Source organism: Poeciliopsis prolifica, unplaced genomic scaffold, assembly GCF_027474105.1.
Source record: "Poeciliopsis prolifica strain line A6 unplaced genomic scaffold, Auburn_PproV2 SCAFFOLD121, whole genome shotgun sequence".
Lineage (NCBI taxonomy): Eukaryota > Metazoa > Chordata > Actinopteri > Cyprinodontiformes > Poeciliidae > Poeciliopsis > Poeciliopsis prolifica.
In genome coordinates, this window is record NW_026562496.1 from 162,734 (window position 1) to 182,658 (window position 19,925).

The 19,925-nt window shown below is 38.7% G+C and overlaps 1 protein-coding gene across 2 annotated transcripts in view; it reads right to left on the reverse strand.

Annotated features, from left to right (window-relative positions):
* abcc1 (ATP-binding cassette, sub-family C (CFTR/MRP), member 1) overlaps nucleotides 1–19,925 on the reverse strand; it is a 50,815-nt gene that overhangs the window by 7,233 nt on the left and 23,657 nt on the right. Inside the window, exons 19-30 of one of the 2 annotated variants that reach the window (XM_055024509.1) lie at nucleotides 19,672–19,846; nucleotides 19,386–19,452; nucleotides 18,202–18,322; nucleotides 15,725–15,932; nucleotides 11,761–12,071; nucleotides 11,458–11,657; nucleotides 9,354–9,480; nucleotides 9,122–9,223; nucleotides 7,711–7,857; nucleotides 7,463–7,621; nucleotides 3,995–4,161; nucleotides 93–287 (exon numbers count right to left, since the gene is read on the reverse strand). In XM_055024509.1, coding sequence (XP_054880484.1) covers nucleotides 93–287; nucleotides 3,995–4,161; nucleotides 7,463–7,621; nucleotides 7,711–7,857; nucleotides 9,122–9,223; nucleotides 9,354–9,480; nucleotides 11,458–11,657; nucleotides 11,761–12,071; nucleotides 15,725–15,932; nucleotides 18,202–18,322; nucleotides 19,386–19,452; nucleotides 19,672–19,846 — 1,979 coding nt within the window. Of the gene's footprint in view, nucleotides 1–92; nucleotides 288–2,574; nucleotides 3,334–3,994; nucleotides 4,162–7,462; nucleotides 7,622–7,710; nucleotides 7,858–9,121; nucleotides 9,224–9,353; nucleotides 9,481–11,457; nucleotides 11,658–11,760; nucleotides 12,072–15,724; nucleotides 15,933–18,201; nucleotides 18,323–19,385; nucleotides 19,453–19,671; nucleotides 19,847–19,925 lie in introns of those variants that run through there. The other variant, XM_055024510.1, reaches the window with a different exon arrangement.

The following is a 19,925-nucleotide window of genomic DNA, read 5'->3' on the forward strand; positions in this document are numbered from 1 at the left end:
TCTACAGTTTCTTATATTGCACAAGCTGGAACACACAAATGTACACATCAAACAGAAGCCTTTTAAAATAGTGTAAGTGGTATGCATCAAACCTTGTGTAGTCCATGATGGTGTTAAGGCGATGGGCTATTGTCAGAACGGTGCAGTCGTCAAATTGTGAGCGGATAGTAGATTGGATCAAGTTGTCTGTCTCCAGGTCGACAGCAGCGGTGGCCTCATCCAACACCAGGACTTTAGTCTTCCTAAGCAGAGCTCTGGCAAGACACAGCAGCTGTCTCTGGCCCACACTAAGGGGATACACACATGCAAACAAGCACAGAATTCAGCTGGTTTAGCTCAATGTCAATTATAATGGGCTCCGAGTTACAGTCACATGTAAACATCCACACGCCCTTACATGTTCTCACATTTCATCAAATTAAAACAAACGTCCATTTATTTGAATAGTTTTATGTGACAGAGAAAGTAGAACATAACTGAGAAGTGGAACATTTTTTACCTATGAATACCTAAAAATACTAGTATGAATCTACCAAGTAGAAAATGTTTGAAATAATAGGCTCATAGATTAGAAAAAGCTTAACTAAATAAATAATGGTTTACCACGTCAAACCTTTTCACACTTCTGTTACCAGTGAAGCTGAACTGTCCATGAAAAATTTTAAATGCTTGTTCCCTTCATAAAACTAATTGCTTATAAATTATTGATCTCTACTAAGCGCGATCAACAACTTTTGAGTTGATTCTTTTCATTATTTCTTTGCTCCGAATTCATAAGCAAGAACACTTAAAAGAATAATTTCATATTTAATTTTTACCAAGCTGCAGCTGGCTTTATAACTGGATGATTTATTTACAATACGTACCATAGACCTACCAAACCTTTTCTTCTTTCATTATCGTTATCAGCATGTAAACTCATATTTTACAAAATAAACAAAGACAAAAATGTTTTCAGAAAAATTTATTTATTAGAATAAGAAACAAGCAGATAATTATCTGGGAATTATGAGAAAATATTCCAATAAATAAAGCATATAAAAGATGAGGAGACAGTGAAGAAGATGATGACAGGTCAGGAGCAGGAAGAAGATCACTGGGAGGTTCTGTGAAGCTGCATCCAGACATGGAGCAGTGGCCTCCCACAATGACAAATAAAAAATGTCTTCACAATCAAATGGATTGTGAAGACATTCACATACAAGCAGAAGTGAATGTGTTCTATTTGATCCGTAAGGGTTACTGACTTAAAATATTTTTCTTACTATGAATTTAAATATTAAAAAATTCCAAAGAAGGGAATATAGGTAATCGCTATTGGAAGACACACTGTGGCAAAGTTGATAAAATACTAAGAACTTCACAAGTATCAGAAGAAAAATTTAATATTTTGACATATGTGTCAAACGGCACATATACAAACACATTAAAGACTTCAGTGTGATATGAACAGATTACTGAGGTAACTGACAGAGTGACATGCTGAGATCAAGGTGCATTTAATTTTCAAGTCATTAACTATCACAGTATAAATCAAATTTTACTGAACAAAGCTCCCCATGAGAACAGTATTTTTTTCAAAAATAAAATACTCAAAATGCACTGTTCCAAATTATGATGCACAGCAGATTTTCTAAACATTTTATGGATTATAAAGAACTGCAAACGGTCATTCTTTGAATGTGCAGCATTAAGTGGTCACATGTTCAAAAATCAAAAGCTATTTAAATCAAATACATCTCAACAGATCGAGTTACATGGTAACATAGGACCTTCTTCGGTATCACCGGCACAATTCTTGAATCCATTGAACTTGTGAGTTTGTGGAAAGTTTCTGTTTGAATTTATTTGCATGGTGTCAGAATACCTTCCCCGAGCTGCTGTTTGATATGAACTGCTTTCCACCCTCAGATCCTCTGCTTGAGGAAACTACAAAGGTTCTCAATAGGGTTGAGGACAGAGGTCAGAGGAGGATGGTGACCACACCATGAGTTTCTCCCCTTTCATGCCCATAACAGCCAATGACACAGTGGTATTTCTTGCAGCATGAGATGGTGCATTGTCATGCATAAAGATGATTTTGCTATTGAAGGTACGGCTCTTATTTTTGAACCACGAAAGAAAGTGATCAGTCAGAAAGTCCATATGTTTTGCTGAAGTCATTGTCACACCTTCGAAGCCTCTGAAGGGGCCAATCAGCTCTCTCTCTCTCTCCCCATGATTTGGGCCCAAACCATGACTCCACCTCCTGCCTGCTGACGTCACAGCCGTGTTGGGATTTGGTGGCTGTCCACCGTCAATCCACTACTGCGTCCATCTGAACCATCCAGGGTTGCACAGCAGTCATCAGTGAACAAGTCTGTTTAAAAATGAATCTTCATGTACGGCTGGGCCCACTGCGACCGTTTCTGTTTGTGAGCTCTGGTTAGGGGGCGCCGAATAGTAGGTAAATGCACTGGAGGATCCTCCACCTTCCGGAGGCACCAGCTTCAAATAACTGTTTGCTGCTTTGTAAGATCATTTTAACAGCTCTCTCTTAACCACTCATTATTTTCAGAAACATCCATTCCTCATTATGCTTTTCTTTGTTCTGAATCAGCCACAAATCTCTTCACAGTACGACAACGCTTCAGTTTTTGTTAAATATCTTAATGTTTTCATATCTTATCATACGACACTACACTACAGGTAAATCCCATTTGCGTAATAATTTGGAACACGGTGTGTAGCTTTTCATTTTAAACAGGTAGTTTATTCTGATGAAGGAAGTGATCTTTTTGTCGCTTCATTGTGCATATAAATTGCTCCAAAGCTATGCTAAGCATAATTCCTAAGTTTCCGCTGCAGTCCCGCCACTCAAATAATGGTATCCAATGTATTTAACATTAACACAACCCGCTGCAGTTTTCTGTCTGTAAACAAGATGGTAGCAGTTTTGGATGCATAGCACCGACAGATGGACATAGCTAACTATCCGTGCTGTGGTAGGAAAATCTGACGAGGTAGCACTGATAGTCAGAACAATGATGTGTAGCGTAAAGCAGACACAGAGAGCTATCAAAGGACCCCTGGGAAATGTGTTCATTCTCCTTTTAGTTCGAAAGTTATTTTGAATATTCTGACTGGTTTTGTCCAAATGGATTTGGGCGTATAGATTCAAAGCAGAGCAAGAGTTCAAATAAAGCTGAAAGCAGCCCTCACAGTTCAGTGTCACCCGGTTTTGCAGCAACCACAGGATTTCCGGCACTGCCAACCCGTTGCCGTCGTGAACACTCTCAGACTTTTTATGCACATGTCCACTAGGCAATGCACTTGGGAAATCTTCCAAATGGCCTACAGTCCAAAAGAAAGGTTTTAAAGTTAGGTCAAAACCCAACCTTTCACAAAGGAATTATATTCAATTCCTGTTTAGTGGCAAATGATTGGTGAGTACTACTTTTAGGCTTCTGTACATGTCATCTAAGATTATCAAGGGTTAATAGACGCAGGCCAGTGTACAATAGGGCAAAGCCCTGCAGTGCAAAAAGAGCTTATCAATTCTGAGGTGGGTTATACTCTGCAAAAGTACTGGAGGGGTAAATTGTTAGTTACGTTTTAACCTTTCAAAATAGGAAGTTATTAGGAGGGGGCTTACCACCTCAGTCAATTAAACTTCTCAATGAAGGGAGTTAAATGGGAGGGGTTTAGCAACTCGCACAACAACAAACCAGAGATACAATGGAATTAATTAAATCAGAGCATATTAATGTGTCAGGGCAACCTAGTTAAACAGGTAAATAAAAAAGAATTCTGCACTTTGAGTAAGTGCATGTTATATTTATGCACTATTTTATGCATAGATTTTCTATATTTATAAAATAAACTGAAGTATTACAGCACATCACATTGTAATGCCATCTGACAGGTCCCATCAAGACCTGTCAGATGGGAGCTACTCCACCCAGGAGGTCAAAACATCAAATGATTAGAAAAAAATACAAGAAGGGTTCCATACCTAAGGTTTTCTCCTCCTTCACTACACTCATGGCTGAGTTTGTTGGGTAGGCTAGAGACAAAGTTCTTGAGATGGGAAAACTCCAAAGCCCTCCATATTTCCTCATCAGAATAGGAGTCAAAGGGATCCAGATTCATTCTCAAAGATCCGGAAAACAGCACTGGGTCCTGAAAGGTGAGCAGATCGTATTATCAGAATACTAAAGGTGTATTTTTACAGAGTTAGCCTAGCCCTAACCTTTACCTAATCTCTCCTGGGATGATCTTCATTTGAGTTCGTATGCGGTTTTACAAAATTTGTCCAATCTAGGTCTGGCCAATATTACCCAAACCCATATTATAAGATAACAGATTAATACGCAAAAAAGAGTTGTGGTCAATGTCAATAATTGTTTTTTTAAATTTATTTTACAAAACTGAAATACGGACAAAAGAGTGATGTGGCCTCTCCAGTTTTATTCATGACTTCCTCTTGAGCTGTTGTACTTGTTCCTTCACTTCACACCATTATTTTGTATTTTAATTAAGCAGTTAGGCACTGCGGAAGAATCTGAAACTGCTCAAGTTACTGCACAACAGTGTTTCTCAATTATTTTCTATTATGCCCACATAGAAATCATAAAATTTTTTCACGACCCCCCCAGTGTCCTTCCCTCTCCCAAATTGAAATACTATTGCAAATCTGACAATATTTGATAAATTATCTGTACAGACCAGTGTCATCATATAATGCCAAACAGTTGTTTCATTGTTCTCAATCTCAAAACAATTTCCCTGTTTAGTTCATTGAGCCACTGAGCCAATCATTAACATTTAATCAAGACTCCTCAATTTGAAAGAGAAAAAGTGCAAATGATTCACCTGATGTGTATTTTTAAAAACTTTTTTTAAACTATAAACATTGATTACTTGTTCCCTTTTTCAAACTTATTGTTTTTCACAAGGTATTGAGTTTTTAACATTTATTGTGCAAAATTTGCAGCAATATTGTTTATATTTCAACTTGTCAGTAGAAATGCATAACACTTTGCATTAACAGTTAAAAGGTAGGCTTAGCCTATTTCCTGGCCTTTTTCTACATGCTGCAGTTACTTCCTTATGATGGCGTAGGGCCAGACTGAGTTTTTTGGTTTGTGTTGTAAATATGAGTAAAGTTGTACAAGAATAAAGTTGTAATTTTATAGTAACTCTTCAACACACTGTGCTAAAATTGAGAATATTGCAAAGTTATAGATAGTTTTATAAATAAAGAAATACTTGTTTTTTTCACATGTCAGAATCAAATCATCAGCTACAGAACTTTGATACCACTGTTTAAAGAACCATTCATACATTTGTTATATTATCAGTAACAATAAAGATATAATTCACGCACTTGTCCAGTCCCTCAGGATTGACAACAACAACATAGTGAGTTGTTGGAGTCTAAGATTCAAAATTGACTCGATCTTTCCCAAAATATAATTCCAATAAGTCTTGCTCTTATTGCAGGACCAGAAAATGTCGGAATGATTTGCCTCTGTGTCCCCGTAACCCCTCCAACATTAAGATGCATTGTTTTTTTAAATTTTATAAGACTGCTGCTTTGGTGTTCTAAAAAACCTAATTTTTTCCTACTTGAACTTCCCAAAAGTTTGAGAAAGAGGTTGAAGCAGGGGATTCACACATACTGTCCCATTGATCTTGTGTATCCATAACTTTTTCCCATCTTTTTCTAACATAATCTATTGCCGTTGCTTTGGTTCTCAACAATATCTAATAGAGGTTGGAGTTTGGTGGCTATGCCAGGCTTGGAGTAAGTTTGAGAGGCTAATTGAATTATCTTGTTGACTGAAATAAACTCTTTCAGTATGTTCGAAAAAGAATGTCTGAATTGCACATATCAAAAGAAGTGCCTTTTTGGGGGTTTTTTGGCTCTCGTGACCTTAATTTGAAAGTTGTCTGAGAGGAAAGAGGGTAATGAGAGAAAGGGAAGACATGCAACTACTGTCACAAGGTCTTAGGACTCCATATGTTGATCGTGTGCCACCACAGCACCCAGAAGTCCCAAGAAAGCTATTTATACTTGTTCTAATCAGAATTCTCAAAGCTTTTCTCGCATGCATTTGGAGCATAATGCATGCCCCAAACGCTAGTGGGAGCTAGTCCCTTTGTTCCATGGCGCATCCTGGTTGACAGCTGGTTCTTAGTCTGCAGGGGTTGATTGCAGCATATCTACCTGGTATCCCCTCTTCCTTATGTCATCCGCTGCTTCTTATGTATTTGTGTACAGGCATGGTTTGTCTCAAAGTGAATCCTAATCTTCGTTAGGTATGGTGTTTGGAAACATAGTTTTCCCTCTTTGAGATTCCTCTTGATGTTTTTGAATTCTTTAAGCTTGTTATTTATCTCTGTTGGAAGATTAAGCGCAAATGGCATCAATTTACCATCATAAAAGGTCTTCTTTTTCTTTGACGCTTTTAGGATTTTCTCTGTTGCCATATCTGTGAAAGGTCACCCGTTGTTCTGCTTCAGTTAGTCTAGCACAGGGGTCTCAAAGTCCAGTCCTCAAGGACCATCCACAAAACGCTGGAATAAACTGGCTTAATTATCTCCTCCTTGTGTAGATCAGATCTCCAGAGCCTTGCCAGTGACCTAATTATTCTATTCAGTGGTGCAGCAGAGGCACATCTAAAAGTTGCAGAACACCAGCCCTCGAGGACTGGATTTTGACACCCCTGGTCTAGCACCTTAATTTCAAATGTTCGTACTGACTTCTTTTTGTTCATTTCATTCTTAAAGCTGATCATATCCTGCTTGATATTATTTTGCATTTCTTTGATATTGTTGCATAGATTCTGGATAGCCTAAGCAGTTGTTAGCTCGCTCTTCTCACTTGGGTCCAAGGCCTGCATCATGCTGTCTTTGTTTTCAGCATTTGCTGTGACTTATAGTGCCCCCTGGTCTCTTTTTTGATATAACTTCATGCAGAGTAAGTCATTGTGAAGAAGAACTTAATACCTTTATTGAGTTTAGTGGAATTTTCCTTGTCTCTGATTAGGACAGATTAAAGATTTAAACCGCCATCTTGGGGACGCTCCTGGAAGACCACTGGCACATCTTTTGTGTTGAAAATGATAAGAACCACGACACCTACAATAGACCTCTGCAATGCTTTCCCTGCTTGGGCCTAAGAAATATAAATAAAAAGATTCTGTGAAGAGAGGTGGAATGATTAAATTTGGTATGCTTGTAAGTAACAATGGTGTCCTCCTTCAGTAAGGAGGACACCATTATTACCATTATGGTGGCCAAATGTCAGACTGGGACAGAATCTCATTGCTATTGGAAGGCCTGACAGTTGTGCCTTGTGGAGACAAACGCTGACTGCTTCAGCGTTTGTCTCCACTGTAAATCTAGCCTCTAAAGGCTGCTTTGCTGCACGTGCCCTGATCAGGTGAGATTGCTTCTTTGCATCATACTTACTCACCTGTGGGATGATTGTGATTCTGGAGCGCAGCTCATGGAGGCCTAGCTTAGCAATGTCCACTCCGTCAATGAAGATGTGGCCCTCTGCTGCCTCAATGATCCGGAACAGGCCCAGTGTTAGAGATGACTTCCCAGCACCAGTCCTCCCCACAATCCCTATCTGTTAGGGTAGGGATTGGAGGATAAAATCCTCCAGTGTTCAGTCACAATGAGTACTCCAGAGCTTGTCAGAGCTGCAATAAGACCTACCTTCTCTCCTCCATTAATAGCAATGGTGATATTGCGAATGGCCAGGTCCAAGTCATGGCGATAGCGCAGACCAAAGCCTCGAATGTCTATACTGCCCTGAGTGGGCCAGCCAGGGAGAATGGAGGGAGACTCATGTTGCCACTCTGCCTGCGGTCAGAGAATAGACATGAATGCAAATACTTGAATCATATTTTGAATCACAATCAAGCTCAGCCAAAGTCCTAACTTGGTTAGGTTTTCATTTGTCCTTTCTCATGACTAAACAGTTGACAGACTGTTCATTCATATCACTTTGTTACCTTTTCCAAGTATAGTTTTATAGTATGGTTGCCTTTGTGGAGTGCATAAAGACCTGAAGCAATGTCAAACTCAAATAGACAATTTGGCTTAGAAGGCATCGATTTCTCCCTTTCCCCTGGGCTTTAGAACTGATCAGATCTGAGATAAAGACTTCCAAGTGTTTGCACTGCACCCAGACAATCTCCCCAAAACAGCAAGTCTTCCAGAACTACCTTTTTACATTCTGCTCTTGTTACTAAATGATAGTTTCAACAGTCCTGTTATTATTGCTTCTGAAGATGGCAAGTCTCCAATTCTAAAAGTAACAGGAATCAAACCATGTCACTGCATTTTATAAGGTTATGCTGAAGCATTTCAAAAATCTCATGGAACTGAGGGCAGTGCACAGAGAGATTATAAAATGCATGTGGTACAATGAACTGTGAACATTGAAATGACTGAAAACAACAGTGAGAGATACGTATGTGTCTATCATGTGTCCAGGGCATGATGACGTCATAAAATGTAAATGTCGCAGAGTTGGAAAGATAGGTGGTCTACTATTGTTACATCAATTGAACAATCTGAACTGCCTTGAGGTCTCTTTGTATTTGAATGCTTGTAAGTCTTTTATTAAAATGTAAATGTGGTGAGAATAGCTGGTATTACAAGACTTATTTTAGAATTTAACTCAAACCAGAGAACAGAAATAACTTTTTAAAATGTTCAGGTGACCAATGACTCTTGTAATATGACCAAATACAATCTCTGATAGAAATTATAAGCCCATATCACTTGAAGTTGTTTTAATTTATTATTAAGCGTAGATATCAAATTAGGAATGATGCATATAGCAGTTTATAAAAAATAAAAAGATATTTTTTTTCTAATATTGATTCTTTAAGATGAAGTCTGTTTAATGAGACGATAATTCTATAATCAATTATTTTGATTATATTGTTAATCAATTAACAATATAAAACTCTGGTGGGAGTATTTAAATGTTGTTTAAATGTTGCAGTGTTTAAGCCCAAAATCAAAGCCAAGCCCACATAACCACAGAAAAATAAAAAACACAAAAGTCAACTCTTAAACATTAGGTTGGTTTTATTCTAAAGATTGTGCAGTGTACCTCTTTCCCTGTGTTGCAGTATTCTTTCACCTTCTCTACAGCTATTATATTTGTCTCTACATCAGAAGACATTCTCACGAGCCACGTCAATGAAGCAGTCAGCTGCATAGGAAGTAAACAAATAAAGGTTAGATTAGGTTCAAAAGCATATTAAACAAATTTATTAACATTTTGCAAGAAGACATTGCTCTACTGACACTGGTGCTGAGGGCTACCAAAGTGGTGCTTTTACCTGCAGGGCGTAGGAGATGGAAAGTCCCATGATGCCTGGGCTCAGGCTATCTCTGGCTATAACAGCAAACAGGGCAGCAAATGAAACAATGCAGCTTCCTACAAACTCCAGGCGAATTGCCAGCCACCTACACAAACACAAGTTCAAATACAAACAAGGAATATTTACTAAAATTGGAAACTACTTTGAAATTTTTAGAGGATTTTAAGTTAAAACTCTTTCTTTATCCCTAGAGAAAGAAAGAACTCAGAAGAAAGAAGCACATAAAGAGCAAAAAATCAAAACAGAAAGATCAGACAGCAAAAGAATGAAAGAGTATGCAAGAGAAAGAAAAAGGGTTTTAGTGGTTAAAGTTTTACAATAATTCTGTGATTGCTACTGGTCTACTACGATTTTGTGAAAATTCCAGAAACGAAAGGTACTACTCCTATGAAAAGTTTTCATCCCCTCTGTGCTTTTATGAATCAATCTTCATCAAAAAAAAGTTACTTTTTTGGACAATTTTTTTTTACAAATGTCAAAGTGAAAATTGAATTCTACAAAATGCAGCTTTTATAAGTTAAAGTTGAAAGCAGCAACAGGCGGCCCTTGCTGCTCAGGTGTTCTGCCACCCCCATCATCACAGTGTTCCTGCATTCGGGCTCTAAATGGTCCAGTTCAGTATGAGTCCAGCAGCAAGTGTTTAAGATTTGCTGACATCCGACCTTCAAGACAGGAGTTATTGTCACTTCCTGTCTTGCGGGGAATGTTTGGCGAGGACTGTAGGCTTTGGAGTACATTATGTTTGATTCTCAATGTTCACTGAATATGGTTTTAATCTATCATATAGAGAGCAACTAGAGGGGTCACAGTCCTCAGTTTCTTCTCGAAGTGGGCGGGGCTCAAGTGATGGCATCAAACTACCACATCAATGTGTGTAGGAGCACCCTGATGATGCACTCTCGCTGTCATTTAAGTGCTCCCATTGCCGTGGCAACTTCCTGCTCTCCGCAAACCGAGCAGATGTTACATTAAGAACACTAAGTCCGACACGATATTAGGTTTTCTCCTGAACCCCTGGTGGTTGATGAGCAAATTTTAAACTCTTGCTCTGCTAATGGTGGTCTTTGAGTCGCCCTTTTTTTTTTGGTAATGGAACCACATGTATCCAATTCCCTGACTTCTCAATTTCTCTCATTTTCTTGAAGTGTTATTTTGTCCTCATGCTGTAATTGTAGCCATTAATACTAATTAACCAATGAATGGAGCTTGCAGACAGTGGTGTCTTTATACTACAAACACTTGAGACAGTCACTGCACTCAGGGGACCTCCATCTCACCAATTATGAAAGAAGCCCTAATTGCCTGGACCTTTGTCTAATTAGGTCAGTCACTTTAAAGGGAGTGACTATTTATGTTGTGAATCTGGAGGTGCGCCTTCAGCTTCTCCTCCAGGGGGCGTCGTGACACTGCAGGGGGGCGTGACTGGTGGTTCCTCCTGCACACCTGTGGCCACTTACTTCATCGGGAGGAGTACTTCTGGAGGATCACGCCAACACTCCAGTCAGAGTGTTGCTCGCCTATGGTAGAACCTGTGCTAAGTTAACCTCAGACCAACCAGATCTGGTTCCTAACGTTTTCCTGTCATCCGCCTTCAGGTCCTGTTTTCCGTGATCTCCTGGCAGTCTGTTCCACCTGGATTCTCGTTGGCCAGGAGATTCATCGAGACCGTGTGCTCTGATCCTCCGTGTGGCTCCTGAACCGCTTCTCTAATCCGCCCTCCTGCAACGCCGCCGCCTGTTCTTCCCTGCTACCTTCACTGTCACATTTTGTTGTTGCAATAAATTTCACTGCATTTACGTCTCCCTCCTGAGTGTGTTCTGCGCATGTGGGTTCGCCGAGCTAATCAAAACATGACAATTTATGCAATCATTTATTTTATGTTATATGTTTTAATTGACATTTTGTCAAAATCAGTTTTCACTTTCACAATAAATAAATTTTTCTGTATGCAATTATTTTGATCAAAAAGCAAACTTTATTGATCATGATTGTCTTCTAGAATCTATAAAAACACTTGTTTTTAATAAGAATTAGAGAAGAGAAAAAGAGCACTGCTCGTAACCTGTTAGCTACTATGCTGGGGTAGTAGGCCTTCTGGTTGTGGTCTACTCGCTGGTCACTCTCATGGATGAATCGCTCCTGCTCACCAAAAGCTCGAATGACAGAGGTGCCCAACAATGTTTCGTTAAAGTGGGTGTAGATAGGTGAACGGCTGACAGACTCCAGACGCTTCAGCTGGCGAGAAGTTGCCACATAAAACCTCTGTACACAAACAAGCAATATAATGTTCAACAATTTTTATCACATTTAAGAACAAGTCAGAACTGCACTCACAGCAGAAATACAGGATGCATTTTTAACTAACCTGCACAAAAAAGTAGAGCAACCCGAGAAAAGGAATGATGATAGCCACAAGTGGTGTGGCAAACAGGATAATGATACAGGAACCCAACACGTTGAACAAGGATCCCATGAACATTTTAATAATGCTTGGGATCACAGAATCAATGGTGTCCATCTCCTTGGCAAAGCGGTTAACCAGGTTACCACTTGGAGTTTTCTCAAAGAAGGACATGGGTGAGCGCAGGACATCATGTAGTAAAGACTGGTGGAGGTACCGGGATGCCATGATGCCCCCAATGGACATGGAGAGGGAATAACCAAAGACTGCTACACCTAGAAGGTAACAGTAAAAATTATGACCTTGGATAATGCTGAATGAATGACTTTAAACACGGTTCTTTGTAAAGACACACATTGCCCCTTGATTCCAGCATGGTCCCAATTTGAGACCACGTTGGAAACAAAGTACAAACAGGATTATGTATAGCTTTCTGTCAACATTTGCTTTCTTTTGACACTCTTTGTTCATGATGTAAAGAGTGACCAATAAATTGTTCTGTCAAGCAATTCTCCCACTTCAGCTATTGATATTTTCAGCTCCCCCAGAGTTATTGTCAGCGCTCTTTCTGATTAGTTCTGTATTCCCAGCCTGTCAGTTCAGACAAACGCATTCAACTGGCTCAATTCTGGACCAGACTCAACAATCTCTTCTACTGTTCTGTCATGAAGTTGTGGTGTGAGGTGGTGAGGCAGCAGGCGGGAGCCAGGATGAAGTGAAATGATGATTTAATGATGAAAACAATCCAAACAACCAGTCAGTACGGCTGAGCGGAAAGTCAGGGCTTAACACTGGTAGCAACTGGAGGCAATGAATGGACAAGAGGTAGGACAGACTGACGGCATGGCGAACAACTACAACGACAAAGATGAGGAAATGAATCAACCTCTTCAAATTATTTAAATGTCCACATTTCTTCAAGTACAGGATGAGGTGGAACAGAAGCAAATATCGGTAACACTTTATTTGACGGGTTGTGAATAAGACTGTCATGACACCATCATAAACATGACATAACACCTGTTATATTTATGACAGATGTTTTAAACACTTGTCATGTGTTTATGACAGGTGTCAAACACAACACACAGGTGTGTGGTTGACATTTTTATTACCGAATAAAAATGGAACTTTATTCGGTAATAAAGTGTCATTAGTGAATGGCACTTTGACAACTGTTGTAAATATTCATGAAGACTGAATATTACACTTTAAAAATTATGTAGCTTTGTGTTATTAAAGTTAAAGTTTAATCAGTAATACTTTTATAACAAATTTATGTCAGATCATGATTTCTTGGTTAATATCAAGTTGTCATAAAGACATTTTGAATGTCAACTTTGTATTAAGTGTCATAATTTACTGAATGACACTTTGACAACAGTCATAAATATTCATGTTCATGACTGGTGTTATGTCATGTTTATGACGGTGTCATGACGGTTTTATTCACAACCAAATAAAGTGTTACCCAAATATTTTTTTATTTTTCATTGGCTCTAGTGGCATTTATTTGAAAGTGGTCAGACAGGAAAGAGAGACAGGGAAGTAATGCGGCAAGGGTCACCAGGCCGAGACTCAAACATGCAATGACCACGTCAAGGACTAAGGACTATGTGGGTTGTGCTTTACCCCTGCGCCACCAAAGAACCCCAAGCAAATATTTTTCATTCAGATTTACTCATTAATCCTATGCCTATTGGTATCTACTGTTCTTTTGATCATCTACTCCTTAGTTTTCCTCCTGATTTGCAAAGCACTAAAACTACATTTGCTTGTAGTTTTATATTGTTCATCAGGGTTTTACTCTATCTTTACACCATATCTCAGATTTTTTATTTTATTCAGTGATAAATACCAATATCAATATAGTGGGGAACTAAAGCATTCATGTTGACAGTGATAGCCTAAACATAGTCTTTAATACTCTTCGAACAAAGTAGCTTTACTCAAAAAATTTGCTATCCAATTCACTATTCGGTTATAATAAATAATCTCCATGTTATTCTTAACCAGGATATGTTAAGTTTCATATTAAGCAGGTTTCTGGGATTTTCTTCTTTCACCTGGAGAAAATTGCCAAAATTAGAAATATCATGTACACAAATGATACTGAAAATAGTTCTAAAGGAAATAAAAAGGAGAGCTCATCTTTTTCCTATAAAAGCTTCCTTTTATTAGTGTCCTATTGAATCTAGAATAGAATTTAAGATTCTTCTTCTCATTTTTAAAGCCCCTGTATGATGAAGCCCCATCATCCATTTTCCTGTGATGCTTTTCAGTTTGTATTATTTGGTGTTATTTAAACTTTTTGTTTTTTTAGTTGTTTTTCTCTCCATATAAGTTAAACCCAAACTTGGATGATAGTATCATCTGAGATGATGTTACTATCTCAGCTAATCATTCTCCTCCTGATATTTTCCATTGAAAATAATCCTACATCAGTTAATCTGTTTCTTCTTGTGCATAATTCCCAGACTTTTCAAAGGTCCAGTCGGTCGCTTGTACTCAGCAAGATTCTGGTTCTAGTTCTGCTGGAGAATTCTTCCTGTTAGAGCAGAGTTTTTCCTCTCCACTGTCATGAATGTTCGGTATTAAGGATTGCTGTAAAGTTAACAACACAACACAAGGAACTTTTTTGCCCATCCAGGAGTGAATGCTGCAAGTCAATAACTCAATGCAAACTGTGAGGTTTCCTTAAGTTTCCTTTTAACTACTTTGAACAATTAATTGAGTTCACTGTACCATTTGATAATTAGTGTCAAATAGTACATCACTTTTTGCCACTAACCTTGCAGTAAGTGCCTGGGAGGCTACTGCAGCTGAAAGTGCTTGTGAGGATAGGGACTTAATTCAGAAATAATTTTTTAAAGTATTATATTACATTATAATATGGAAAATGTACAGGAAAATACAAATACGGAAGTGTATAAGAGATCTACAAAACAGTGAGTTAACAGATGTGGGATGGTGTGAAAATAATTATCTCATCTTGAATGTGAATAAAACAAAGTAGATTATTTGAGACTTCAGGAGAAACTGGGTTAAGTCAAATACTAATTCCATAATTGGAGGTGGCTGAGGAGAATAAATACCTCAATGTTCAACTGGACAACAGACAATGAAACCATCTATCTACAAGAAGCAACAGAGTAGACCATATGGCTTGAGAAAGCATAGGTCACCCAGCAGTTGTAGCAAGATGCTTTTGATGTTCTTTATGTCTGCTCTGGAGTATGTAATTTCTTCTCCCATCATCTGTTGAGGTAGCAGCATCAAAGCTACTAAAGTAAATTAAAAAAAACTAGTTGATGAAGGCTGGTTCTGTTCTGGGGATTGCTTTGGGGATTACTCCAGTTGTACTTTCATTTTATGAAGAACAGTATGGCATCTCTGAGCATCCTCTTTATTAAACTGCTACAAAATAACAGTGTCTAGTCAAATACTTCTTCAGAGCCATTGTAATGCCAGTCGCTGCAAAAGTTCCTTCCTGCCCACAGTTATCAGCTTGTAACACAACTCTGAAGAAACTTAAATGATATGAGTTACATTTAATTTTTCTTTTGAGAGTAATAAAGTATTTCAGAAATGAACTTGATTTTGTTTAAGAACCTAACCCCCTTTTAAACTTCTTCACTCTGCTATGTACTTTGGTCTTTATGATGCGGTATGCTCACTAATGTTCACTTACAAACTTTAAAGACTCGAGGAATATAATTACTTAGTAATTAGAAATGCTGAATACAAATGCAAACCACACTTAAAAATAAAAAAAATTAAACATATCTCCCTTAAATTCTGCCACAAGAAATCCCATTAAAAATATATTAAAGTATCAACAAAATACAAAATCTTGGCAGAGTATGAATACAAGGCACAGTAAATACTTAACTATAATGCAAACACAAAGCCTTATTTTCTGACTCACCTTGGGTCAGGCCAAAGCCACCGTACACAGCAAGTCTCCTAAGTCTGTCAGGCTGAGTGCCATTAACTACCAGGTCATCGGTCCACAGGCTAAGCCAATAGTTGGAGAACAGGGAGACCAGGTGATGGGTGAAGAACAGCAGCAGACTGATGCAGGACAGAAGTACACCGATGGCTTTCAGATAGGCCCAAAATACAGACAGCTTCACCTAAGGAGGGAGAACATCTAGAATCTGCCACTGATTGATAAAATGACAGGTAACATTTATGGAAATACAGCCTCTTTCCATTTAGTTTTTGTACAGGATGAATTTATGGGTTTCCTTTATAGAATTTAAATAAAAATAATCACACCTTCTGACCAACAGGATTGAGGGTTTGGAGATCCTTTTTTCAATTTTGCTGTTAAACAGCAATATGAAAATGTGTGCCTAAAAGTGCTTGTCAAGCAGCAATAAAGACTATATGGGATTCTTCTTAAATAAAATTGATTCCATTTAGTATGCTTGGTCACCCGGACAAAGTACTGTGGAGTACTTCTGAATGACACTCCTGAAGCACTCAGTGACACTGTTTTCTGCTCTATAATAGACTTTCTTATTTTCTCCCTCTCCCAAGAAACAGGGAGAATTTAAAAAGGGCTTATAACGAATCACAAGAAAAAAAGGTTTGTTCCACTATTGCAAAACCTATTTCTTTTTAAAGAAGGAAATTGTAGATTTTGTGGCTTGGTTGACCACTTCCCCCTACTAAGAACTTTCTATGACTACACAATTCGAAAATGTCTCCAGTTTGGAGCAGAGGTTGTGCTAGACTTTTTCGCTGTCTGTCATTTTTATGAACAGTGTCAATAAAAATCATGTTATAATCTATTTTTTCCCATTATTTTTTAAAAAGAAAATTTACATGTAGATGCATTTCATTTTCATTCCATTTAATTAATACTCAACCAAATGAACAGAAAATTCACATTGTGGCATCATCAAACTTAATACATTTAACTTTTTCTCTCTGACAAAATTTTTAAAGGTAACATTTTACTAGAAGTCAGCAAGACTCTGAATGCTACCTGATTGCACAAACACTCCCCCAGTGGTAGAATAATCCTGTAGCAGCGGTTCAGCTACACTAGTCGAGCTCTAAAGTCTTTTGTCCATGTCTCTTTAATGCACAGTTGGGAGCTCTCAGATAGCGATGTGTGGAGCAGTTCGTTCATTTTCTTTCCTTCCTTAACAGGGTAAGTTATGTATTCCTCTATTTTGACTATACTATAGAATGACACAAGTTTATTGGGCATCGTCTTTCTCTATGTATTGTAGGTTTATTGACTGGGTCACAGAAGCCAGATCCACCATAAATTGTGGGTCAGGCTCAGGATATAAATCTACATTTTAGCAACTACTTTCAATGAATAATTGTTAGGTGCCAGGGGTTTTTGGTCTTTGTGGGTTCTTTTGTTCGCCTGCTGCTTCACTGTTTGCCCCCCAGAGGGCATCCCCATGGTGATGCGTGCCCACGCTGCAGCGCACCTGTGTTGCATCAGCTCATCATCTCCGGGACTCAAAAGGAGCAGATTGCCAGGACCTCATCTGACCTTGAACAGAGCATTTCTCTGTGCTCTGTTCAAGAGTTGAACTCCCAGTAATCCTCTGTTGTTTTCCTATTTATAGGTGTTTCCTCATGACTTCCTGAGAAGATCCGGTTCTAGTTTTTCCGGTTTCCCTTTCTCGTGACACCGTTGATCAATACCCACTCGTTGCCCAAGTTCCATTGTCGTCCTCTCCGTCTGATCCCAGTTTCTTGACATCTCCAGCTGGCAGTCGGACCTCTCCTTCGTCTTTCTCCCCACGCCCAAATTTACTTGTCCGCCCTCCACGGCAGTATCCACGTCTGGCCTCGTAACCGTTCTTTAAGAATCTCTGAACCCCTTCCAGAACTCTTATCACATCTCGTTGTTTGCAATAAATATCTTTTTACTGAGTTCTGTCTCTCCTGTGGTTGTTCTGCATGTGGGTAAGAAAATTAGACCCGAACATGACAGTAATTTGCTAAAGCACTCAAAGACTAATCTGTATGTCATGCTCTATTTATGATTTGTTAAAACAGAGGGACTATAGGCTTAACATGAAGAAAAGCCATCCTGTTTTAAATAAAAATAAATTTATCAAAAGTTACTGTGTTAAGTACCAGCTAGTTAGCTACTCTTTGGGTTAAGTACCTTGCCCAGGGAAAATCACCACATGACAGGAGAAAGCTGGAATTGAAGCCAACACCTTCTGATCGCAAGACAACTATACTACAGTCGCTGTTAGGAAACAATGCAGTTACATAAAACATGCTGTTGTCAATCTGAGGCTGTACCTGCTCAGTTTTTATGGCCTAGTAACTTCCAGAAGACTCTTCTACTGTTTTCTATCATATTATTTTCAATAAAGGATCTAACAATATTGCATATTGTTGTTTTTTTACTGTACTTACCCGCCCAGTACTGGCCTTGTCAGCTTCAGTCAGCTTCCCCACCTCAGGGTTCTTGGTCTTGTTCAGTTCTCTGGCATCAGTCTTATGGGGCTTTTGGGTTTCATTCTTAACAGCCGGCTCACTACCCAGAAAAAGGAGCACACAGGCTTGTAATTGTCAAAAAATTCTATATATTATGACAAATGTTTGGTAAAAATAATGTGTCTTAAAGAATAAAGCAGATTAAAGGTAGTTTGCGTAGCTCTGATGTTTATATTCATTTATTATTGAAGAGATGTCATATTCATTTTGGTTGAAACCTAGACTCAGCTGGATGTTCAAACTAGAGAATGAGTCCAAACACACATCAGAACTGGTTTTAGTGACTTTGTTGAAAAATTACAGACCAGGTGTAAAAGCTACATCTATTCCAAGATACAATCCAGTTCATATGTACCCTAGGATTTCTGGTTAGAAGAGTGGTTATATATCCAGCCAGAACTTTGTCAAAAGCTTTGACACATTCTTTTTTTACTGATGTCTTAACTGTTAATTCTTACTGACTGACATTAAAACGAGGATTAAACAACTGTTTTGCTGTTGCGAAGGAAACTAAATGAGGTCTGACAGCCAGAGTAGGAGGAAGGAGTCTGTAGTTGAGTGCTCAAATGACATGCTGTGAGGCTCATCAATGGTGCAGTTACTCCTCTGCATCCTGGTAGTTGCCAAAGAGGTGAATATATGTATGACTTTGTAGGCGGGCCTTCTGTGTGTAATCATTCCATTGAACAGCCTCTCAATCACCCTGGATTTTATGTGGGCAACTTTCTGCACACAGTCTAAAACTGTCCATGTTGTCAGGGTTCATGCCTGTTTTTTTTTAAGAGATGTCTTTCTTTCACCAATGCAATGCTACTCATTTCACTGCTCATTTCCACGGTTTCATAGACTCCACTCCTGCAACAGCATCCAACATGAACTGTGCTCCACTGACCATGTCACCCTGTTGAAAACCAGACACAATACAAACTACTCCTCACTTACAAAGCCCTCAGTAACCTCACACCCCAATCCCCCAGATCTCACTGACCATTAAGGCTCACTAAAAGGTCAACATAAAAAGACATAAATGTCTATAATGCATGCATTTAAACCCCAGATCAGTGCTGCATATAAAGCTCGTCATGTTATCCAGTTTGACTCACCCAATAAGAGCAGGGAGATCACCATTTTCTACTGCTCTGGATCCATTCTTTGGCGCAGTTTTTAAATCTAAGACAGGAAGTAAAAATGAAAACTTCGTAATGGAGGGTCTACATCTAAATTAGGCTCTTCTACAGACACTACAGGAAGCATTAAGATTAATGAGAGAAATACTATTGAAGCCTCCACTTGGCAAAATAAGCAACTTTCTCTGGAGAGTAAAAAAAAAAAAAAACAACTCCTAAAACTGGCAACTGGAACATGTTGAAATGATGAAATGTTGCTTACCACCATCTTCATTTTGATCAACAGTGGCATACGTTCGCAGGAACTCGGCAAAGGCTCCCTCCTGGACTAAAAGCTGTTGGTAGGAGCCTACTTCTGTGATCTCCCCGTCTACCATGACCAGGATCAGATCGGTTTGTGGTAGGAAGCTCAATCCATGAGTCACCAGGACACGAGTCTGTACACATACACATTGTTACCAATTAATTCTGCTGCCTATTAGTGCAGGTGTTTTTGCTAAAACTAAAGGACATAAG